Below are 25921 nucleotides of genomic sequence, written 5' to 3' on the forward strand. Positions count from 1 at the left end.
TGCGAGATTAGTGCGTCTTGCAATGCACAAATATCGCACGATTTTCTTGGCTTTGTGAAAGCGGCCTGAGATGTAAGTGCATGCCGAGTTTTGCAGCTAAATGACAACTCATTGAGGTACTTGAATTTTTTGACAAAGAGTATATGCTATAGGTCAGACACAATTTATTGTAAAATTAGCAAGCAAAATAAGGTTTTTATACCAATTTATTAGAGTTAGGCAATCTATAATATTGTATGTAAATCAATATTTGGTATGCTTGTATCACTCAGTTCCTAGGCCGGACCCTAACCAACCAAAACCAGAAGGGCGCCAGATGACCCCTGTGAAGGGAGAGCCGTTAGGAGTGGTGTGTAATTGGCCACCTTCCATTGAAGCAGCTTTGCAACGTTGGGGAACAACACAAGCAAAATGTTCATGTCTCACTGCACTAGATGTGACTGGAAAACCCGTCTACACACTAACATATGGTAAGATTGCCCACTGAAAATAGTCTTCTTTATCTGGAGTTTCAGCAATGATCTCACTTATTTCTTTGTTTGAGAGCTTGTGGTGCATAAAACACTCTTTATATTCTTTTATCATATGGCTGCGTGCTTCCTTAACATACAGTATTAATTGGTTCTGGGACGGCCATTGCATGCTTAAATATTTAACGTTGAAGCTATAACTTCTGAAGTTCCAAAATGTCAAACAAAAGTAATACAAAAGAAAAAATAAGCAGATAACTACTGTATATACTCCAGTATAAGCCTAGTTTTTCAGCACATTTTTTGGTGCTGAAAAAGCCCCCCTCGGCTTATACTCGAGTCAGGGAAGGCTTAAGAAAAAAACCCTCCATACTCAACTCCCAGCCGGCGTCTGTGTCTCTGGCGGCGGTGCGGCAGGCTGCTTGAATTCTCTCTCCGCTGTCATCCCCTGCCGTCCTCTTTGCTCGGCTCTGTCATCCCCCACCGTCAGCGCTGTGTAAGTAAGAGCTGTGATTGGATCGAGCGTCAGCCAATCACAGCCGGTGCACGATCATTCGAAGCCAATCAAGCTGCTTTAGAATTCTCCCCGCTGTCATCTCCCTGCTCGGCTTTCAAATCCCCTGCCATCAGTGTTGTGTAAGTAAGCGCTGTGATTGGATCGAGCGCAGCTATGATTGGATCGAGCCCCAGGTGTGATTGGCTGGCGCTCAATCCAATCACAGCACTTACTTACACAGCACTGACAGCAGAGCCAAGCAGAGAGGACGACGGGGGATGACAGCGGGGAGAATTCAAGCAGCTTGTCGCACAGACACAGACGCCGGCTGGGAGGTGAGTATGGAGGGGTTTTTTTTAACCTAGTATATACTTGAGTATAGCTCGGCTTATACTCCAGTCAATAAGTTTTCCCAGTTTTTTGTGGTAAACAAAAGCAAAAATTAGGGAGAGCGCCATAGCCAGAAGAAGAAAGATAATTAGATGGGATTCTACTTAGCTTGATAAAGGCGTCAGCTAGACGCAGAAACGCGTTGCTTTTAATCTTTTACTTGTATTTGATTGTTATGTGGGGAATAAAAATATTTGCTTTCTATTGAACTGAGGTTTTTTAGAGGCTTATTCCCTTGTCTACCTAAGGGTTAATGTTGTAGCGCAGCTATAAAGAAAGTTTTTCTTTTTTTCTATTTATTACAGTTTTTTGTGGTGAAACTTATTGTCTCGGCTTATACTCGGGTCGGCTAATACTCGAGTATATACAGTAATATAGATAAAACAGGATCCTACGTATAACAGAGCTACGAGAAGTTGTAAGTCGCTTTCTATGTAGAGCACTTTAGGGTAATTTATAGTAGACGTGGAGGGAGATTTAGGATTTAAAAACGAATGTAAAAATGTTGCAAGTTTTTGTGCTAAGCAGACTCATGCTACTTTTTATCCTCTACTCTGCTACACGCTACTTTTACGAAAGAACGCATGGCTTGTCGTGAGAGGGTGTAGATGCCGGACTGACAAATTTTTTGGATACATTTTTCCAAAACTTGGTGTAAATCATACCATTAATTAACTTTAGCTCAGAGCTGGAGTAGATTTCTGTGGAAGGGAGTCTTCACACAAGGGTGTATTTGCTGCCGACTTTTCACCATGAAAAATCAGCAGTGAATACGCAGCAAATCCAAAGTGGCCAAATCCACACCTAAAAAAGTTGGTCAAAGCTTTTGCATTTCAGAAGCTGAAATTTGCTGTCAAAATCTGCAACATAAAAACATGCTACTTATTAAAAATCTGCAGTGTATGTCAAATATGCTGGGGATTCAACACTGAATTTTTCTGCTCCATGTGGATAAAATTTTTTTTCTTTTAACCGCTTGAGGGTGGATTCAGACAACCGTATATTAGCTCAGTTTTCACGCCGAGCCGATATACGGTGTCCTTGTCTGCAGGGGGAAAGTGGAAGAGCCAGGTGCAGGAACTGAGCTCCCGCCCCTTCCCCGCCCCTCGCCACTATTTGCAATGGGAGGGGCGGGACAGGGTCGGAGCTAAGCGCCGGGACTTAGCCCCGCCCCGTCTTGCCCCCTCCTATTGCAAATAGTGGCAGGGGGCGGGAGCTCAGTTCCTGCTCCTGGCTCCTCCATCCCCCCCCCCCCCCCCCCCCCTGCAGACAAGGACATCGTATATTGGCTCGGCGTGAAAACCGAGCCGATATACGGTCGTCTGAATCCACCCTAAGGACCAAGTTCTGTAAATTTATGGCACTTGGTCCTGGGCTTTAATCTCGCCCGATAACAGAAATAAAGTGCAGGATTTAATCCTCTGTTCCTGCAATCAAGCAGGGGCAGGTCGGGGCTCTCAGCTGTTAGTAACAGTTGAAAACCCGGAGGAGAAGGGAGAAGCAGTTTTTAACCACTTCTGTCCTCTCCTTTCCTGGGTACCTAGCGCTCAATGAGTGCTATGTACTAAAAAGTGAAAGTGGAAGTGTTTCTTCCTCTACGCCAGCCAGGTGCCACTGGCACAGCAGAACTGCAGGGTCCAAGGAGACCCTGATCAGCTCTATTAGTGACTGTCACTGCAGGGGGATATTTTCCACTGTAATTGGGGCTCCGATGAATGCCCCAGCTACAGTGGAAAAGCATGTAATAAAAAAAAAGCCCATGTGAATGTTCCCCAGAGCTCTTATATGACATCATGGGGGACATAAATGGTAAAAAAAAATTGTTACAGGAATAAGTAAGAAAACATTACAGAATAAGATTAAAAAATATACATAAAGAAAATGACCTAAAGCTGACGCAAACCAAAACAGTTGCCGAATGCGCCCTGCAATCCGAAAGCATACATATTATATTAGCGTAAATATACTAATTAATAAAAAAACAACTATAAATGTTAAAAAAAAAATCACTTTTTTTTTACATCCAATACAACTAAAAAAAATTGAAAAAAAGGTAAAAAAAATATTTTGAAAATTGCCCTATATGTCCTGGGGAAAAAAACAGCAAAAACAATAGTTGGTAACTGAAGGAAAAAAATAAGGCAGTAAAACTACCACATGGGTAAAATCCTTATGAAGTGTCTGGTCCTTATTGTACAAAACAGCCTGGTCCTTAAGGGGTTAAATCTCATCCACTTGGCTTGTGTTGTAAATGCTATGGGAATTCCGCCACAGCAATTTACTCTGTCCTCTTAGTGCACAGAGGGACCAAGATGCATCTAATATATGAAGAGGTGTGCCTATATTGGGCTCATCATGCGTTGTTGGGGAGCATATTAAGAACATTGTTTGAAACACTCGTCTCATTAAATTGCCTCCATCGTGTACCAGAAACATAGCATAAAGCTGTTCTTCAACAGGTGGCCAAAGTAGCAAGTAGTCATAGTACGGAAAAGGAGCTCAACAGAACATGTAGTACTGCACTGTACTGTAAAAAGGCTCTACTAGACAGCCAATCACTGCATGCACTTCAGTAAGTAGCAAGTAGTCATAGTACTGAAAAGGAGCTCAACAGAACATGTAGTACTGCACTGTACTATAGAAAGGCGCTACTAGAGAGACAATCAGTGCATGCACTTCAGTAAGTAGCAAGTAGTCATAGTACGGAAAAGGAGCTCAACAGAACATGTAGTACTGCGGAAAGGTGCTACTAGACAACCAATCACTTCAGCAATTCGGAGTGAAACGTCTCTGCTGATGGGCTGAATTTTTCAGCAATGTGCGCATACCACAGATCTCGACTGTCTGTGACATTATATGTTCTATCTGGTTACAATGGTCTTTCCTGGACCATTGTATGTTGTAATATTGTATCCTGAGGCTATTGTGACTGCAGGGATCTAAATATATCTCAGTCATTTAATTTTATATTAGGTACAAAACACAGTACGTAAGCTGCATGTTCTCACACCCTTTAACACACAAGCCAGTTTTTTTTTTGTAAATCTCTACTTTTCATCACCGTGTTTTTTTTCCTTTTTGTTTTGACTTTGTCTACTAGTTTGTGCTCATTTATAAGAAACGTTGATAGCGGTCAGAATATCGTGTTTCTGATCCTCGGCATAGGAAGCTTACTGCATACTGATTTTATCCGTTCAGTGTATGTACGATAAGTGTAAAATAACTTGTTTTATATTACAGGGAAACTGTGGACCAGAAGTGTGAGACTGGCTTACACCCTTCTTAACAAACTGGGGACCAAAAATGAGCAAGGGCTGAAACCAGGGGATAGGGTAAGGCCACACTTTCCCTTTACATTTGCATGCATTTTGTGCTGTACTTTATTTCTGCTTTGCTGTTTTTAATTAAAACAATTAATGTGGTTATCTATATATAAATGACCTATATTATGTTAATTAGCTCCAACGTTCCGTTAGCACACTGTGAACCTTTGTGAAAGGTTCATCAAGCAAACCTGATCAACCTCATTAAAACTAATTTAGGGGTCTTCGTTGGTGATTGGAGCTGTCTGATGATGGATCCTACACAGCTTCCGGGCATATACAGGGAGTCATGTCCCGTTTAGATGGAACAATTATCGTTCAAACGAACAAAACTGAACCGTAATCATTCAGTTAAAATGCGGGCAAACGACTGGACAATGAGCAAGAATCGTGAGGTCATCGCTCGTGGTTCAGTTTTAGCCGGCATGAAAACCAGCGCTGGCTCGAACACTTATCATGCCGTTTAAACATTGCTCATTCAGTATTTCACGTGAGAAGTGCCCCAAGGATTTCACAATAGACCGTACGAATCTCGTTGAGAAAACGGGCTTCCCGAGCGTGAACGAGTTGGTGATGATGTCACCAGCTCGTTCCGTCGTGCAAATGAGAATCGTGAGCTTCTCAACCCGCATAAAAGGGCCATTGTAATTCTTGTGGAAAATCTTTCCTTTTTTTTAAAGCTTGTTCTCGTTCATATTGCCTTTTATTCTAATCATTGGTGGTCACATTAAAGGGGTTGTCCGGTTACTGGACAATAGCTCTAGCTGCCATAAAATAGCAAACAGAGAAGTACTTACCCGTCTTCTGCTTTGGGGATCCTGTAATGTTGCCCGTCATCCTCTTGTTGATTGTTGACCGCTGGAGCATCTCCGTTCTGAACTCCTGCCATCATGGTGCCCAGGATGTGAGTGCTGATGCTAGGAGAACAGGCGATAACACTGCAGCCTTTGATTGGCTGCAGCAATCAGGTGATTTCCACTGACGTCCTCTTCTACAGCTATCACCGATAAGACAGCGGGGCCACATCGCTGGATCCCCGTGGCAGAGAATGGGTAAATATTTCTCTATTTTGTTATTTTAAGGCAGTTGGAGCTATTGCAGAAATGTTGTCTGGTTACTGGACAACCCCTTTGAGGCCTTTCCTATGCCCAGAAATGTACTTGCAGAAGACTGTGTATGCCAGATTTAATTATAATGTAGCTGTGGATGTAATAAGATAGGTCTAGGGAGACTGTTAGGAGATAATTGTTTTCATATCTCCGTTTATCTGTACATTGGGAAATTGAGCACTAGATTTAGAGATTAACAGCCCTAAATACAGGAAAGACTTGATAACCATCAGTTATGATGTACTCAATGACCCACAAGTTCACTGAAACTGGTTTCTTAGTTGTTGGGTTGAGATGAGCAGTGTGGTCACAAAGCATAAACTCAAATTTGTTTTCGCTGATGATACTCTTCGGACAAGGGGCTGCCATGCCCCAAAGACAATACTCGGTGGGACAAGACTGGTAGTCCATATGGACCTCAATTTTGCATCTATAAGCTTCTCCAGAAGCTAGTTAAAATGGCTCTTGGTTTGTTGCCCCTTTAGGCTATTTTGCACATTCTGCTTGTAGTCGGGATCATCTGGACTAGTGTCTCTCAACTCTAGTTCTTAAGTACCTCCAACAGGACATGTTTAAAGCATTTCCTTAGTCTTTTACAGCAGACCTAAGTAATGTCAGTGACCCAGAAATTGCCACAGGTGTCTTCTCTATAGCAGATTTGCACAGCCTGCAGCCTAGGGGTCACATTTGGCCCGTGATGCCAATCTATGCAGCTCAAACCCCATCTGGCCACAGACATACTTGTCTGTCTGGTGGATGTTTGCATGTATTTTCCATGTTACAGAGAAGAGAAGCGGCACATAGCATGAGAGCAGGGATAGGCAAGTAGTAATGGTGACTGTGAGATCATCTATAGGACATCCCATATCGGCACAATGGGGACTCCTGGCTTATGTGTGACACTCCAGAAAGGGGTAGATGAGGTAGTGAAGGTGTCCGTTCATGAGTGCGACTATCTGGAATTTGAGTAGTGAAGCACTTGGCTGTTTCAGCACATAAAGTAAAGGAGGTCTCCTGTGTATGCGTGGTCTCTTCCTTTCTGCCATGCAAACGAGGGAGAAGAGAACCTCCATTCCCTATTGGGAGAGAGTGATGGAAGGGCAACTGGCACGGCACCATAGACGTAACTAGAAGCTCTTGGGCAAAATCAGAAAAAAAGGCTCCCTCCCTATCATGTGTCACTTTTAATAATGGTGTCTTCTTATGTGATAGAGGATCCTTCGGGCTCCCTAACGCTCCAGGGCCTGGCAGCGTCTGCTACCTCTGCACTCCTTATAGCTATGCCCCTGACCAACACCTATAAGACATTTATGGCATATACTTTCTATTTACCATAAATGTATCGGATGGGAACACCCCCTTTAAGTTTTATGGTGGCACTTAGGATTGGCTCAATCTGTAATGTAGTCCTCGGACCAGAAGCGGTCGTACACCTATTCTATCTAGGATATCCTCAAATCCCAAGGTGCTGGGGAGGGCTGGAGTTGAGAAACCTTGGTCTAGAACAATGATATCTGGATGGTTACTTGAGCCAGATGTTGCTCATTTATACTGTCATTTTAGCTCTGCTGCTTCTTCTTCTTTGCTTCGGAATTGTTGTACTTGTTTCCTCTGAGATGGTGTGTGTTACAAGTTCTCAATCTCTTACCAATGGGGCACTTAACATTGCAAGATTTCTGCTGTGTGCAAACTGAAACAGATGCTCAGTCACCAGAAGCAGAATAATTTGCTCCACTTATGATAAATTCTTCTTTGGACTAAATATGTGCTCCTCACTGAATCAGGAGAAATACATCATATGGTCAGTTGGTCAGGGCTTTTCCAGATTTATGTAACTGAAGCTTATTTGTTGTATAATGGAGTTTCATGCAACTTTTTGTTTCTGTTCTCTATTATCAAGCTTTCTGCTGTCAGTGAATGGAATTGTTTATAGTCAGCGATTGAGAATCTGTCTTGACAAGGTGCTGCTCCCATAGTTGCCAGGCTATTGTTAAACCAACAACCTGTTATCTTAAAGGGGTTGTCCCGCGCAAGCAAGCAGTGTTAAGCACTTCTGTATGGCCATATAAATGCACTTTGTAATATACATCGTGCATTAAATATTGGCCATACAGAAGTTACACACTTACCCCCTCCGGTGTTGGCGTCCCCGCCGTCTCCATGGCGCTGACCAAAGCCGCCTTCTCCCTCGATTAGACGCGCTTGCGGAGTCTCCTCTTCTGTTCTGTTGAATGGGGCCGCTGCGGCGTGCTCGCGCCGCACAGGTCTTCTGCGCATGCGCGGGACAACCCCTTTAATTAAAAAAAAAAGGCCAGATAACCTCTGTAAATGGAATGTTGAAAATGCTGATCTGCAGATACAGCAGCATGTTGTAGGCCAGAAGGAGCTGAGCAGATTGATATATAGTTTTGTTGGGAAAGATTCAGTACAACTTAACTTTTATTGGTCTAAACCTCTGCTGACTCTGGGCTTAGGAGTCCAGTGGGAGGTCCTGTTCAGTGATTGACAAATAGCCTGTCAGTTATTGAGTAGGACCGCCCACTGGACTCTTAACCCCCTATTGAGCAGAATTTTATATCAATAATAGTCAAAATATATAGAAGCTTTTCCCACAAAACTAAAGACAGTCTTCTCAGCCCCCTCTCCCTGCTCTATTGTACTGCATGCAGATTGGACTTACCTGTACAATGTAACTGACCTCCTTTTAACTCTCATCTTGAGTCTGTATATGAAGAAACATATAAAGTTAACGGCCTCTTACACTGGGCCAGTATCAAAACACGTACCATATAAATACATTTCTTGTGATTGGATTTTGCTGTGGATATGCAGTTGATTTCATCCCTTCTATTAAAAGGGTGAAATCGGATGCAAATCTGCACCAATGTTGTGGTTTTTAACGCCGAAAGGGTACGGATATTCCGCCGCGTGTGAACGTACCCTTAGACCACTCTCACATGCCAAAGAATTTGCTGAAAATCTAGGGAAAAACATTGCTAGTACAGCGTGACAATTCCTAGAAATAAGACATTTTATAGCTTGCTACATAATTTACAGCGTAGAAGTGATCCAAAAATGACCATGTGTAAATCGATTTTACGCTCCCATATAAAAAATAGACCTAAAATCCAGCCGTATAGAGATATGATCTAAGATTCTGCCAGAAAGAGATCTTCTCCACATAAGGGGAACTGCCAGATGTCCTATTAATTGGCGTTTTGGCATTAGCCCTGCCGAAATATAAAAAATAATTTAAGATTATTTCTCTCCTTGTTACGTGTTGTGTTTTCTCATTACATGTGATAATACTGTGTTTTATGTTTTCTTTGTATGTCTTTTTGTCTTGTCACCGCTGGCATGTACATCCATTGGATGAGTATCTTCTTTATACAAAATATTTTTGGAGAGGCACACCTGTCTAAATCTCTTTTATGTGATATACCTGTGCTCTTTCTGTGAACACCACTCCTATGCACATAGAACACTACGTAGAGCTTTCAGTATGTTTCCGCCCCATAGGAGATCATTTAGTAGGTTCCATGGTTCCCTCTTCTCCACCTTCATTGAAAGTTGCCCTAAAATAAACTTTGTGTTAACTATTGTTACCAACCTCATTTTCATTGGTCATATCCATTTTCATTTAGTAATGTGTAGAGATGAGCGAGTATACTCGCTAAGGCACATTACTCGAGCGAGTAGTGCCTTAGCTGAGTATCTCCCCACTCGTCTCTAAAGATGCGGGGAGCGTCGGGGGAGAGCGGGGAGGAACGGAGGGGAGATCTCTCTCTCCCTCTCTGCCCCCCGCTCCCCGCCGCAACTCACCTGTCACCCGCGCCGGCAGCCGAATCTTTATAGACGAGCGGGAGGATACTCTGCTAAGGCACTACTCGCTCAAGTAGTTAGCCTTAGCGAGTATACTCGCTCATCTCTAGTAATGTGCTTTTATTCCCCCCATGCCCTGATAAAGGTATTTTTATGTCCCTGTTTTCCAATAGTATTACGCCCCTTGTAGTTTTGTTTGCTTGAACAGCGCTGCTTTACTGTTATAATCTAAGGGCTCGTTCCAATTGGCATTAGAGCTTTCCATTTCTCCGTTCCATTTCTCCGTTCCATTTTTGGAGCAGAGAAACAGAATAAAAAGGTTCTGTTTTATTCCTATTGATTTCAATGGGTTTTTAAAAAACGGAATGGTTTCAGTTTTCTTTCGTTCTGTTATGTTTCCGTTTTTTTCTTTTTTTTTTTTTTTTAACAGCACAAATAGTGCTCCATTAAAAAACAGAAACATAATGGAATAGAGGCAAACTAAAACCTTTTTTTTTTTTTTTACAACCTACTGAAATCAATGGGGAAAAAACAGAACAGTTACATTTTAATTCTGTTTCCCTTGTCTAAAAACTAAACAGAAAGACTTAACGAGCCCTAATGCTAATGGGAATCAGCCCTAATTAGTGAATATATGCAATAAAATTGTGATAAGTCTCTGACATAATTCGGTATTTCTTTATGTAGTGGCCTGGAAATAGACACTACATAGCACTGTTTAGTTATGGGGAACTGTAATATAATCACTTGCCCTAGGAGTTTAATCTAAGTCAGTTTACACAAGGGATGCAGGTAACCTAGCAACCAGTGAGGACGTTTTTATCCAGCTGCACAAGATACAAAAAATGCAGAGAGACTCAGGTGAGGCATGTAGCCTAGCAACCAGTAAGATTGTGATTGGCTGTAGACATAAACTGGTCGGGTGACAGAGACGATAAATAGCTGGACAACGGTCGCAGGAGCCAGTGAGTGAGACGCACCAGGTAAAGCAAGAGAGTAGAGGCAGAATAAGTTTAAGAGAGGTGACAGGCAGTGGAGCGCCAGGCAAAAAGAGAGCGCCAGAAAAAAGTAGTGCCCGACAGGAGAAAAGAAAGTGCCAGGCAGGAGAGTGAAGTGAAAAGAGACAGAGATCAGCCGTGACAGAGAGAGAAGAAAGAAAGAAATCTGAGAAACCATGAGTAACTGAGAAGGAGAGACAGCTTTGACAGTGAATAAAAAAATGAAATAAAAAAGATTTAAATATGAAGAGAGGGAGATCAAGAGATAAAGAGATATAAATGCAAAGAAGGATAGAGAGAAGAAATCCAGAGTAAGCTCGCAGTGTATAAATGAGTTAGACACCGGTGTCTAAATTGTTGCAATTTGTGTATCAGTTGTTATGCACTGAATGTGATGAAGAAAACTACCTCATCCCACTGCCTTATTTAATAATATCGTGGTTACAACAATTAAGCAAAATATCTGGCTCTGTATTATTCCACACCTCACCACTCGCAACTACAAACTGTGCCCAAGGGCACTGGTGTCCGAACGAAACAACTCACAATTAATTGCCACACACAAATAATAAAATTAGCGCTCACCATAGCACTTTATGGCGTCACGACATTTACACAAAATTAGTTGAGTGGAGAATAAAATATTTACAACCATCTCGCCATGGTTTTGTTGAAATCCTTATAACATTGAGTCCAAGGCTCTTTGGTGATTTTCTCCGGGAACAAGGTGCACTTTTGAAATTCTGCCATAGTAAAGGCCCATTTAGACACAACGATTATCGCTGAAAATTCGCTCAAAAACCGTCTTTTCAGCGATAATCGTTGCTTCTAAATGCGCGGCTATCGTGCACTGTTTGTTCATCGCTCATTTCTAGCCAGCTAAAAATAGGTGATGAGCCTTATCAGCACCGCACGTTGATATCTCAGCGGGCTGTGCTGATAGCATTCTTTCAGTTGGTATTCCGCTGGCAGTTCTCAGCGGGACACCAGCTGAAAGCGCCGAGAACAATGTAGCTGTTTGCATATTCAAAACAGCTGCATTGTTCTCAGAGGGATCGCAGTCCTATCCCGCTCTGCCTGCATAACTCTCAAGTAGCTAATTAGCTACTTAGTTATGCAAAGATGGTCGCCCAAAACTGTCACTCAGATTCTCGTTTGAGCGATTTTTGAGCGATCATCGCTCCGTGTAAATGGGCCTTAAGCCATTAAACGTCATATAGAAGGATAAGCCTATGACTTGCATGCCCAAATATATACCCGACAATTCAAAACTCTCTGTTTTCAACTTTTGCGGAGTTCTGGACATTCGTCTTGGCCTACTGCCTCTGGACTTTCTTGACGCCACTTTGTTCGGACCTTAGGGACCAACACTAAGTGGTACTGTGGTTGGTCTATATTCAAATAATTCCTACTAATGCTGCATATTCGAGGGAGTATGTTCTTATAAAGAGGATGTGGCAGACAGTGACACAACACCATACAGTCACTTAGGTTGTCATGCTCCATAGCAAGAAAACCAGAAACCCCTCTGGGGTCATCACATTACAGGACATCAGTTAAGATTTTTGCTAATAGGTCATTGACCTTAATTTGGACAAAAATAGCCTTTTCCTTTCGATCTTTTGCTTGGAGTTTCTTTTGTTAAAACTTTAGTTCTATTATACACTCTGGCCTTGCATAATCAGATGCTTAGCTTGCAGTATTGAATGCTGTTAATTGATTTCTTGTTCTGCAGATCTTCTCATGAATTTCCTTCTTGCAGGTGGCCCTGGTTTATCCCAATAACGATCCAGTCATGTTTATGGTTGCTTTTTACGGCTGTCTCCTGGCTCAAGTCATTCCAGTGCCGATTGAGGTACCTCTTACTAGAAAGGTAACGATAAAATTTAGAGTGATGTTGGACAGGTTCTCAGACCGTCAATCTCCGGTGACTATTCCAATATAGACTTCTTTCGAGCCGTTGACGTTTGCCAGTAATTGTACCTAAAAATGTAATTCCAGCAAATGAAAGAATGACATAGAGCGAATGCGAAGCGATTCATAATTCATGCTCATGACTTTTTCTTGAATAATTGAATGTATAATGTAGTCTGGGCCATTTTATTACAGTAAAGCTAATTGCAGCAAAGCATCTTTTGAAAATGTACGCTGTCATCTCCTCAAGTGAAAAACATCACTTTATGGAATCCACAGCTACTTATGTGGTTGCACTCACTTAGTTGCATTGTGGAAGAGTTTGTGAATAAACCAGGGAATGTGGTTATCTCGACCGTCTAAAAGCCTCATAATAGACAAAGGGCCATTTGAGTATCCACAGAAAGGTGTTGAAGATAAGAGTTCAAAAGGAATAGGCTCTTTTTACTGCTTTTCACAATAATCTTGGACAAATTTCAGTGGAAAACCATATAGTGTTGTACAGCATACAAAAAAAAAATAGATGTAAAAAACAATAAAAAAAATTCCACATTGATGTGTTATACACAAATATATAAACCTCTAAAAATGCTCAAAGCACAAATGTGCTATTTCCTGTAATGCTACAATTGGTAAACCTGCCCAGTGTCCCCAAAACTGCTTGACATTTCTGATCTAGGGGCCTACTTGACCATCCAACTATCTAACAATAAGCACACAAAAACACAATTTTATTTGGTGAATTGTTGCAACTAGAGATGAGCGAGCGTACTCGTTAAGGGAAATTGCTCATTTTTGAGTACATGCCTGCTTGTCCGAAATGATTTGGGGTCCGGCAGGGGTGAGCGGTGTGTTGCAGGGGAGAGCAGGTGGGAGAGAGAGAGAGATCTCTCCCCCCCCCCCCCCTCTCTCATTCTGCCCTGCTCTCCCCTGCCGCCGGCCCCAAATCTTTTCGGGCAAGCAGGCATGTACTTGAAAATGGCGATACGCGCTCGAGTAATTTCCCTTAACGAGTACACTTGCTCATCTCTAGTTGCAACTTTATTGAAAATGTTCTACTTACAAATCTGAAAGACCCAACACTAAGAATAACCAAGAAATAGAACATACAAATGTTATAAAGGATGCTGGTATAATGTAAAATCAGCTTGTTGTAATGGACCCTCCACTAGTTAAAAACCTACTTCATTAAATACTAACCCTCGAGTGAAAACATATAGCCTATGAAGGGCTACTTGTATCCGTCCTCCATGAAATTGCCACATAAGTGGCTCTGGATACAAAATAAAACTAAAGCAGAGGGTGGCGGGGCCTGTCAGATCGTGGTGTAATCTAATACTATGGTATTATGTTATACTGCAGGAGTGATAAAGCGATTGCAAGTTCAAGACCCCTGTGAAGTCTAAACAAAAAGTGAATGAGTTTTAAAAAGTTTTATTAATTATTAAAAATAATAAAAAAGTAATGAGTTCAAGACAATAAACCTTTTTCCAATATCTATAATAAAAAAAAAACATATTTAGTATCGCTGCGTCCATAAAAGTCTGATCTGTCAAAGTAACACATTATTTATCCCGTACAGTGAAAATCGTTACAATAAAAAAATAATACACAATGTCAGAAATGCACTTTTTTGGTCACCCCAATCTCCAAGAAAAACAATTAATAAAAAGTGATCTAAAAGTTATATGAACTCCAAAATGCTACCAATAGAAACTAGAGAACGTAGCTCTTTAAACGTAGCAAAAAACAAGCCCTTAAACGACTATGTTGATTGAAAAATAAAAAAGTTATGGCTGCCAGAAGATGATGGCAAAATATAATTGTAATATACCATATATACTCGAGTATAAGCCTAGTTTTTCAGCACATTTTTTAATGCTGAAAAAGACACCCTCGGTTTATACTCGAGTGAGGTAAAAAAAACAACAAAAAAAACCTTGCAATACTCACCGCCCAGCCAGCGTCTGTGTCACTGGCGCGATGGTCTCCCTGGTGGTGCGGCAAGCTGCTTGAGCATTCTCCCCGCTGTCATCTCCATGCTCAGCTTTGAATTTCCCCGCCCTCAGCACTGTGTAGGTAAGCGCTGTGATTGGATTGAGGGCCAGCCAATGACAACCGGCGCTCCATCTAAAACAGCCATTCAGTGGATGACATCACTGAATGGTTTTGATTGGTTTATCGAGCGCCAGCTGTGATTGGCTGGCGCTTGATCCAATCACAGTGCTGACGGCGGGGGAATTTAAAGCCGAGCAGGGAGATGACAGCGGGGAGAATTCTCAAGCAGCTTGCCGCACCGCCGGGGAGACAGACACCGGCTGGGAGGTGAGCATTGCATTTTTTCTTTACCTAGTATATACTCGAGTATAGCTAGGCTTATACTCGAGTCAATAAGTTTTACCAGTTTTTTTTGCAGTAAAACTTATTGACTCGGCTTATACTCGGGTCGGCTAATACTCAAGTATATACGAGTAATTGTATTTTTCTCCAAATATATTTGATTTTTAAAAAGTAGTACCGCAAAAAAAAATTATGTAAATTTTGTCCTAATCGTACTGACCCACAGAATAGAATTCTAGCAGCCGGATCCGACCCGTCCGTCTGCAGGCGGCCTATGGGTTAGTTTTCTATAGCAAGAGTCACATTGGCGGCAAACATACCAATACAGATAGTTTATTGCCGGTACGCTCATCTGACTCGTAGATGTCAGAGCTTATACCTGAAATATTGTCTATAGGACCTGTATATCCAGTGAGGTGTACCATATAGAGAAACTTATATCACTTTTGCTGGTATTTCCCATGTTCATACTTAGTGTGAGATCGGGAAGCTCCTCCAGTTTTTCATCAAGCATCTTTATTTCTGTTTTTCCCTTTTCCATGTTGACTAGCTAACAGCAGTGTTATGTCAGTGAGTCACAGCACTGAGCCCTATGCCCATTTGACTTCATCTCTCCTTCATAAACAGGATGCTGGTGGGCATCAGATTGGTTTCCTGCTGGGAAGCTGTGGTGTAAAACTTGCTCTTACCACTGAAGTTTGCCTGAAAGGACTGCCAAAAACGCAGAATGGAGAAATTGTGCAATTCAAGGGTAAGCCACTAGATTATTTTTCTGCCCAGAAGATATTTTCTCCAACGTTCTATTTTGATATTACTAAATTCACAAAGTCACGAAATTAATAGAAATCATTAAAATTCTTTCCATAATTAAATTCTTTAGTCACACTGTCGCTTTTTTGCAGCTGTTTTTTTTTTTTTTTTTTTGTGAAATGGTGTCTGCGGTTTTGTTGGCCTTTCAAATAAAATTGTGCTTTTAATTAAACTCTGTCTGGAGGACCACTGGAGGCAGACACATAAAAGATTTCCTACTTTATATGGCTTCAGATGGTTTTCTTATTTACTTAAATTTTCTTAAAGGGGTATAAGCATGTAAACCCCCATAAGCCTCCTTTCAGCTTCCCTTTAGCATTGGTCTTCATGGGGGATTTTTTTTCCAATTTTATTGAGCTCCAGCTGTACCCCAGACCGGTACTTTGAGTTGTGGACTTCGGTACTGTACACTGCAGCTGTCATTTCATCATTAAAGTTGTACTACAAAGTGTCTTCTTGTAGCCTATATGTTACTTGATTGGTAATTTTGATGTGAAACCAGGGGATATGCCTGGGAGTAGATACACCTTCACCGAAAAGTGCTTACATGGTGAACCCTTCATATCCAAAAACTGGGACTGAATATTCATGTATATTTTTATAGGATGGCCAAAGCTGAAGTGGGTTGTGACTGATTCCAGATACCTGACTAAGGCACCAAAGGACTGGCAACCACACATTACAGTAGCTGGCACAGAGCCTGCATATATTGAGGTATTGAGTCTAGTAAAATTCTTAAATGTAATTTTAAAAAAAAAATATTGATGTATTAATCCTTGTCCCGAAGGGATTTCTCGGTCAAATACTATTGATGACCTATCCTCCGAAAAAGTCATCAATAGTTGATTACTAGGGATTTGCTGCTCAGGGTCTCCGACGATCAACTGATCGTCCGGTGTTCTGTCAGTGCAGTGGGGTTGGGTGTTGTCATTAGGGTCGGAGCACAAAGTCTCAAAAGTGAAATCAATGGGAGCTGAGCCACATCTGAGACTTCCTGCTCCGACACCAATGCTGAGCCAAAAGTGTAATAGTTGGCTTAGCTCCCATTGATTTCAATGGGATTAAAGCTGTGTATTAGACTTGCTGCTCCAACCCCAAGCGGAAAAAATCCCTGGCAATCAACTATTGATTACCTATACTGAGGTTAGATTATGAATAGTATTTAATTGACTTCAATGGGACAGATCAGTGGGTTTTCTGCTGTATTTGCGTTGCTTTGTTTAAAAGGCATTGTATCCTGTATACATAAGGAAGACCACAAAATTGGAGATTGCCTATTGAACCCTGTTCTTCTAAAGGCCTTTTAACACGGGACAATTATAATTCTGGTTGTTCAGCCTCCTGCGCTCCTGTATGTAAATACATGCAGAAACTGAATGACTGAAAAACCGAACAGCACATGGTTCAGTGTAAACAGTAGTCGTTCAGTACTGAGCAGCCGCTGCTTACAGTGAATGGAGAGGGGTGGGGGAGAGTGGGGAGAGAACTCTCCTCCAGCCGACCCACCTCCTTCCTGGCCACTCTGTGAGCTATCTAGCGATGCGATACTCCTGTGTAACAGCATGGGAGCGAGTGTAAACGGGGACAAGTGTCGAGCATCATTTGCCCGACACTCGTTACATGTAAAAGGGTCTAAAGAGTACTGTCTATGGAACATATTACTAACTCCAGGGCAAGCATCTGCATCCTCTGTAGACATATACAAAGGAGAAAGTCCTCAGCACTTCACACAGATGGAAAAATAGCAGCCTTTATTCAATACTTTATTGTAGATATACAAGCAGGGGACAGATACAAAATAGATTGGCCAATTGACCGTTTCGGTTCCCATGACTCTTTCGCAGTTAATGGATCATTAGTGGCTTTGTGTTTACTTTGGAAGTGATGCATGTAAACTAAGCGGCAGATTGGCAGCTGCATGCGGATGAAGAGGGACCAGTGCAGCAGATAAAAGGTACAGGTTGCCGCTATTTAGCCGTACCTTCTAGATTTCTGCATTATCAGAATTTCCATTTTGTGTCCAGAGATCGCCTTTAAGAGTACTATCATATGGGCCATAGTGGAAAATCAGCAGTGACCAAATCAGAGTCCACCATGTATTTCAAAATGCTGTGGATTCTGATCTAAGTTTTCAACCTTCTTGCAAAGTTGCAATATTTGACTCAAACACTGCTTGCGCAAAGTTTTGCGTTTTTTTTTTAGACCTACACCACTCTGCGCCACGTTCCCAAAAGGGGAGCATGGCTTGTTGGGAGGGAGCATGGCTGCCCTGGGCCGATACATTTATGTATATTTTGGTCAGTGATCGGTTGGCCAGATTGCTTAGGGCTAGGATAAATCCATGGTAAGGTTGGGAATGAGGTGGGATGGAATTGGGTGAAGCAACAGGTGTAATTTGAAGATTAGGATTGAAAGCTTTTCCTCGGTGAAGGCGGAGAAGCAGGTTATGGGGAAGATCAGTGAGCAGTTGTGTAGAAAGGTTCCACTGACGAAAAGACAAAGTCCTCAGCTGAGAGGAGAGATGGAAGAAGAGTTAAGGCTAAGATATGAGCCTACTGAAGTAGTCCTGTTTTGCAGAAATGAGAACTGCTTGTTTGCAAGTAATAAGGTCTTCTTTGGAGGTTTTTTTTCCAGCACTACTCTGTGACCCTAGGAGCTTGCCTCTGTGTTCTTCTTTGGTCCAATGGGACAAAATTCGAGAGTTGAATAATTTTGATGTTGTATAAAACAGTTTCTGCGTCATGAATTGAAGGTCTGGTGGAAAGTGGTAGAGTCAGTGTGAATGTTAAGACGTATAAGACTCCTTTGAAAGTGTGCTAGTTTCTCGACTAGGAGGTAAGATGAGGAGAAAAGGGAAGAGAATGTAAGTAGACTGTGGTCGGATATGAGGGAAGATAAGATAAGGAACAGAGACTGGGGAAAATTAGTGTGGGTCCATCTTTGGCCGTGGGGAACCACTATGAGAGCCCTAAAGAGGAAATGAGGCAACTGGATGGTATGTGTCAAGGGGATGTTGAGGTCACCCTTGATGATGATGATGATGATGTAGATCTTCTTGTAATATAAAGGGGAAATGTAGATGCCAAATAGTAAAGTGGTTGATAAAGATGGTGGCAGGGCCTGACAGTCAATAGATGACATCCACTTGGAGTTTAGAAGGTACCCTTGATCCTTTCATGAAGAGCAAGCCCAATGAAATGCTACATTAAAGTGTCATTTTACTTGCAGTCTCCGGCCCCATCTTACATCAGGGATGGAAAATCACAGGTAGCACACTGGGTCATACAGGTACTAAGGCAAGAGTAAGAGTCTCACGCCAGGGGTCCTAATCTAACTAATAGGACCCATGCAGAAGACTCTAGGGCAGCGTACAGTTGTCTCAGCCCACTGTACTACATGCCACTCTCCATATCTCATGTGCAGTTGGACAGCCGATGGCAAGTCAAGTGCCATCCTTTAAGGTATAGTAAAATATATGCTACTATCCAGTACTATAATGGAAATAGTACATTTTTATGAGGACCTGTGTAGTATCTGCAGAATATTTTTGTAATTTTAGCTGTGCATTACAATGACCCAATAAATAATTACCAGCAAAAGATAAAAGCATTCGTCTGACTGCAGTGTGATAGATTTATATGCTTTAAGATACATTTTAGGCTAAAATTAGACCATCCCTGAATAATTAACATGGGTTCCTTAATAGAGGTATGATCTGGGAAGCTTCCTTCCAATCCAAAGGCTTCTGCATCGTCAACACTTGTCTACAAAGCGTGTCATAAAGATGGAATGTGCCACACAATGCGCTGCAAGCCACGGTAAATTCTGCACCAAAACCCACAGGCTACCTCCGGTTAGACATGCAGATTTTGGTTTGGAGTGATGCAGATATGGCTGTATCCTGTGGCGTAATTCTGTCCCGTGGGAAAGGTCCTTAAGAGTACGATTCAACGAGGCGGAAATGCTGAAGAATTTCCGCAGCTGAACGTTCTGCAGCATTTCTGCATCCAAAACGGAGTAAAACGCATCATTGGTGCGGATTTTGACTCCAAATCAACTATGCTCCCCTTCACTTCCCAATTCTTTGTGCAATCGGCACAGCCTTTGACCTGGTACTCGATAGCCTGTAGTGAGCGCAGCGCCGCAGCATTTCCACCCAATGGGAAATGTACTTTAATAAAAGCTCATTTACAGCTGTCATTCATAAAGGCATAATCATTTCAATGCAGCCTCTGCAAATATCTGCCAATTATGGCTGTCTGCTATGAATCTCTTATTGAGACTTGGCTAGAAATGTCTTCATTTGCTGTCAGGCATTAGGATGAATTATCTATTTTGGGGGGAATTCTTATACTTTACAATTACTGGAAGTGCTCTCCTTGGCCCTCCTCTTGATCCACTTCCCTTTTTTCCACCCCTTTAAATTCTTTAATAATTGTTTTGCTCTGTAAATATCATAGCAGTAAGATGGGAATTTGACTGTTATATTCCTAAAAGTTAGGTCCACTTTAGCAATTGTCATTCTGATGCAATTAAAATGAAAAAGGAATCCACTTTTGTAAATAGTGTTGGGGGGGGGGCGATTTTTAATAAATTTTCAATAAAAACTATTGTTTGAGAAAAAGCTGAAAAGTTCGGAGGCCGACCAAGAAGGAAATGAGCTAGGGGCATGAAACTTAAATGCTATTGAGCATATCCCCCCTGAAGTTCAGCACACTTGTTTCTGAAGTTTCTTTAACCTTTCCTAAAACTCCAATATTTGGTGACTGAAAACTGCTCTGTTGCTGCTATTGCCTTTTGAATCATTCAAAAATATGTCTTCCTTGAAGTTTATGTTTTAGGTTTGGACAGAGCAAGATCTGATGAGTTGGGTGGATAGTCTATGCAACGAATCCCCAAGTCAAAAGATTCCTTGTCTTGGCAGCTTTGTGTGAAGGAGTCTAGTCCTGAAGAAGCAGCACACCTTTTTGCAGCTTTCCATGTCCTTTCTTTCTTTAAGTGCAGCCTTTAATTTGCAAGTGACAGTAGTATCTGCATTTCTGGTTTGGCCCTTGTGACGATAGCATGGATAATTTATTAACAGACTGTCTCCAAGCAATGGCGGCCATGACCTCCCCTTTTGACCTCTGTATCTTGAATTTCTTAGGCCGCGGACATCCAGGGTGTTGCCACTATTTGGAGTGTTGTTTGGTCTCAGCATCGTAGTGGTTAAACTAAGGTTTATGAACAGTCACCAGTCATTCTCAAAAGTTAGCACTGGATTCCTCAAAATTCCCTATAAAGTGCTCACTTGTGTGCTTCTAGTCAGTGTTCAAACACTTTAGTACCCACTTGGCTGAAAGCTTGTGCTACATCGAAGTGCTGTCCTTCATACTGTAGCATAAATATGCAGAACAGCCCCTAACAATGGCGCGCTGTCCTGTATACTGTAACATACATACGCAAAAAAGACTGACATTGAAGCGCTGTCCTGTATACTGTAACATACATGTGCAGAACAGCCTCCAACATTGGAGCGCTGTCCTTTATACTGTAACATACATGTGCAGAACAGCCTCTAACATTGGAGCGCTGTCCTGCATACTGTAGCATACATATGCAGAACAGCCCCCAACAATGGCGCGCTGTCCTGTATACTGTAACATACATACGCAAAAAAGACTGACATTGAAGCGCTGTCCTGTATACTGTAACATACATGTGCAGAACAGCCTCTAACATTGGAGCGCAGTCCTGCATACTGTAACATACATGTGCAGAACAGCCTCTAACATTGGAGTGCTGTCCTTCATACTGTAGCATACATATGCAGAACAGCCTCCAACATTGGAGCACTGTCCTGCATACTGTAACATACATATGCAAAGCAGTCTCCGACATTGGAGCGCTGTCCTGTATACTATAGCATACATATGCAGAACAGTCTCAGACATTGGAGCGCTGTCCTGCATACTGTAGCATACATATGCAGAACAGCTTCCAACATTGGAGCACTGTCCTGTATACTGTAACATACATATGCAGAACAGCCCCCGACATTGGAGCACTGTCCTGTATACTGTAACATACATATGCAGAACAGCCCCCGACATTGGAGCACTGTCCTGTATACTGTAACATACATATGCAGAACAGCCCCCGACATTGGAGCGCTGTCCTGTATACTGTAACATACATATGCAGAACAGCCCCCGACATTGGAGCGCTGTCCTGTATACTGTAACATACATATGCAGAACAGCCCCCGACATTGGAGCGCTGTCCTGTATACTGTAACATACATATGCAGAACAGCCCCCGACATTGGAGCACTGTCCTGTATACTGTAACATACATATGCAGAACAGCCTCTGACATTGGAGCAGTGTCCTGTATACTGTAACATACATACACAGAACAGCCTCCAACATCGGAGCGCTGTCCTGTATACTGTAACATACATATGCAGAACAGCCCCCGACATTGGAGTGCTGTCCTGCATATTGTTAGAAATATGTGTCTGACCTCGTCCGACATCGGAGCTATGCAGGGAAATCTTAATGTCTGATGAGGGCCGGCACTGGATTGGAAACTGTTAATAGTGTACCATTAACAAGACTTTTTACATTTTGCTGTTCTTGTCCTTTTCAGCAGACAGGTGTCACATTGTATGCATGTATCCACATATATAAGGTTTACGTTTCACTTCCTTGGTCTTGTGTATTAATAACCCCGTACATTTGTTTTGCAGTATAAAACAAGTAAAGAAGGCAGTGTGATGGGGGTTGCAGTTTCTCGACTAGCAATGCTTTGTCATTGTCAAGCTCTTTCTCAAGCCTGTAATTATACAGAAGGTGAGTGAAATTGATTTCCAGGTAAAGATCTTCATGTGCTTCGCATTTGTACTCTTCGGCCATGGTCATCTTTTTTTGACCAGATTAACTTTTGTATCATAGGCTCAACAACTTATCGAAACCATTAATATGATCATCATCACCTCTAGTGTCATATGTGGGAAAACATTAAAATTAATGGAAACTTATGTCTTTTGTATAGGTGAAACAATGGTAAATGTCCTCGATTTTAAGAGGGATGCTGGTCTCTGGCATGGTATAGTAACGGTAAGGCAATTTCTCTACAACTACCCATATATAATGGTGATGTATGAAAATGGGTGAAAGGAAAGGTTGCTACTGAGAACTGGTTGGACAAATAATCCACTTTTTTTGCAGCAGTTTTGATACATCTCCACCGATGTCTATGATCCATCACTTTGTGTCTTGTATGCTGGGATAACAGGAGACCGGAACATTGTAATCTTCATATTTACCATGTTTTCTTATCAAATAATATATTTTTTGGATAGTGTTTCTAATGGATGCTTGGATACAAATATAGATTCGCCATCTTGGGGCGGAGGTATGCTTAAGGCGGTTCTATGGTTTTAAGAATTTAAGCTCAGGCAATTCTCTGATGTTTTGTGAAGCTTTCAATGATTAGCAACTGCAGGGAAACTCAAGCATAATGTCTATTTGTAATACCAAAGCACCTTTCAGTGCAAAAAACGGTGTCTAAGGCCGCCTGCAGACGGCCGGGTCGGATCCCGCTGTGAGAATTCTCGCAGCGGGACCCGACCCAAGCGTCTGCAGAGAGCAGCGCGGGCACTCACCTCTCCCGCGGCCCCAGCTCTTTCATGTGTCGGCAGCCGGCGCATGCGCAGAGCGGGGCCGGCGGCCGGTGAATGACGAAATAGAGCATGCCGCAATTTGTTTGCCACGCGAGATTTCGCGTGGCCAAATCGCGGCTGTCTGCATAGGATTGCGTTCGTTAACGCAATCCTATGGCAGCTTCCAAGGGCGGAAATTCCACGGGAAATCCCGCCGTGGAATTTCCGCTCGTGTGCAGTTGCCCTTAAATTGAGAATCCACCCTTCCACCTTATTTATCAGCTAAGGACATTTAAATGGTAATTAACTTTTCAACAAGCTTCTGCTATATGATAGCCAGTATGATAACTACCAGAAGTCTAAATCACTTGATGTAACTAAAATGAGGTTCTGTGCTGAAAAATTGCCCCAAAATGCTATCCACTAGGGTCTGCCTTTCTTCGAAATTGCTGTCGTCTACCTGTTGTCATGTGCATCTCTAGTAAGAGAGACACTGTGATAGATAATAGGAAGTGTGCCGTAGCATGCTGTGGAAAAGCGTTTTTTCCTGCCCACGAGCAGAAAACAATTCCATTTTTCCGCTCGCGCGGGAAAAATCGCATCATGCTCTGTTTTTAGGCAGATTCTGTGCGAACAGCTTCCATTGAAGTCAGTGGAAGCCATCCGACCTGCGCCCCTTCCGCAATAATCATTGCGGATAGGTCTCAGAATCCGTGTCCTCACCTAGCAACGGCGCGGCATAATCTGTACTGCGCATGTGCCCCAGTGCAACGGTCGGCACATCCGCAGTACAGAATATGAAGAATCCGGACAGGTACGCGGGGGTCACCGGCTGGACACAGGGTTTAATTCTGACCCGGTCATGTGCAGGCAGCCTTCCTGCCTATAGAATTCCATGGAGGGGGAGAATGAGACCGCTTCATGAGGGAAAAAAGCAGAGATACTCACATAGATATGCGGCTGCAGTTAATAGTGTTTACTACCAGAATTACATCTACACTGCTCAGTACTGCCGTATATTATCCTCCATGACGCTGTTAATTATGAAGGTGTGCTGTAGAGCGAGCAACGATATCCTGTTCTCCTATGCGTGCAGTGCATTGGAGACCCCCTCCAGGTCAAGGAAAACTGAGTTGCGAATGGAGCTTGCAGAAGGGTAAACTGGTGAAAAATGCAATATGCAAGTCATATAATATGAAATAGTGTTATTCCTCATTCACACACACACATTATTAAAAAATTCAGTACGCCTTAAGGCCAGGACTCCATAGGGACATGTTTGATACAATGTGCTGCAAACTTATGTAAAATTGCTGCACATTTTTGCATATGACATGCAGCCTATGATGGTAATAAGTGATGGGATCTAAATATTGTAAATTACCAAAGAGGCCTGGCCTTAAAAGGGGGATGTAATATATATGAAACAGATACATGTTTGAGCAGTACTAGATGTGGAAGCACGCTTTAGATGCTTTGTGTTGTGATTACGTATAAGTGCATGATGGGTTTATGCAGAAATAAAAAATAGCAAAAAGAAAAAGTCAAAATAACTTGTGTCGCTTTTTTGGTTAATAGATATATTTATCATTTTGTCCCCTAGAATGTAGTGAACAAAATGCACACAATCAGCGTTCCATACTCTGTGATGAAAGCTTGTCCCTTATCTTGGGTGCAAAGAGTCCACGCAAATAAAGGTAATACACTATATATACCCTGGGAATAAAGTGCACGGGTTAATACAATAAAGTTTCTTTTAATAACCATAATAATGTTAAAGAAACTAATGTTTGTTTTATTTTCTCCATTATAAAAGTACTTTAGGGAAAACCATGTTGGGTTTTTTTCTTTACGGTTTTATATTCTATTAACCCTTTCCAATCCACTGTCTGACGTCTGAAGACATTATGATTTAAGGCTGTACAGCTCTAATGTTGGAAGACGTCCGTCAGGGTTCTCTTACTGTATACTGCAAGCCTCTCTGCTGTTGGAGCCTATGCAACATGTCACCTCATGCAGTACTGGCTTAAGCCAGCAGATAGCGCCGTTGTATAACGGCAGAAAAAGAGTAAGCCCCCTAGAAAAACCAGGATACAAATTGGATTGGAAAGGGTTAAACTTGAACTTTTCTTTTTAAAAAACTTTTTTGTCCCTCGAGGGGACTTGAAGATGTGATATTGGGAACACCAGCCTGGTAGACTACAGCAATAACCCAGCTAATACAGCAGCCACCCAGCTCTGCAATCAATTGGTGTGACTGTTGGCCAGACCAGAGCTCTCATGTATCAGTGATAAGTAAATGGGCCGGGCAGCTGTCTCATTAGTCGTTCTCTTGTAAGGGTGTGTTCACTTGTTTCGGATCTGCACCAAAATCGGCACTGTTTGATGTGGTTTTTGATGTTGATCTACTGCAGATTTCACCCTTTAATTGAAGGAGTGAGGTCTGCTGCGGGTTCACATCAGAATGTATGTCGCAATCTAGACCATCAGTACGGATTTTGACGTGTTTTTTGGTGTGGATTTTCACTTCTATTTTGATGTGGAAAATCTGCACCAATTCTGCTATGTGTGAACGTATGCTAAGAAATAAACTGATGCGACAGC

General features: G+C 42.1%; 1 protein-coding gene across 2 annotated transcripts in view; it reads left to right on the top strand.

Moving 5' to 3' along the window:
• Positions 1-25921, top strand: part of DIP2B (disco interacting protein 2 homolog B) — a 203316-nt gene that overhangs the window by 134637 nt on the left and 42758 nt on the right. Inside the window, exons 8-15 of one of the 2 annotated variants that reach the window (XM_066584343.1) lie at positions 273-470; positions 4597-4688; positions 12371-12481; positions 15490-15613; positions 16277-16386; positions 22403-22505; positions 22708-22772; positions 24921-25014. In XM_066584343.1, coding sequence (XP_066440440.1) covers positions 273-470; positions 4597-4688; positions 12371-12481; positions 15490-15613; positions 16277-16386; positions 22403-22505; positions 22708-22772; positions 24921-25014 — 897 coding nt within the window. The remainder of the gene's footprint in view (positions 1-272; positions 471-4596; positions 4689-12370; positions 12482-15489; positions 15614-16276; positions 16387-22402; positions 22506-22707; positions 22773-24920; positions 25015-25921) is intronic. The other variant, XM_066584344.1, reaches the window with a different exon arrangement.

This window comes from Eleutherodactylus coqui, chromosome 1, assembly GCF_035609145.1.
Source record: "Eleutherodactylus coqui strain aEleCoq1 chromosome 1, aEleCoq1.hap1, whole genome shotgun sequence".
NCBI classification, from domain to species: Eukaryota; Metazoa; Chordata; class Amphibia; order Anura; family Eleutherodactylidae; genus Eleutherodactylus; species Eleutherodactylus coqui.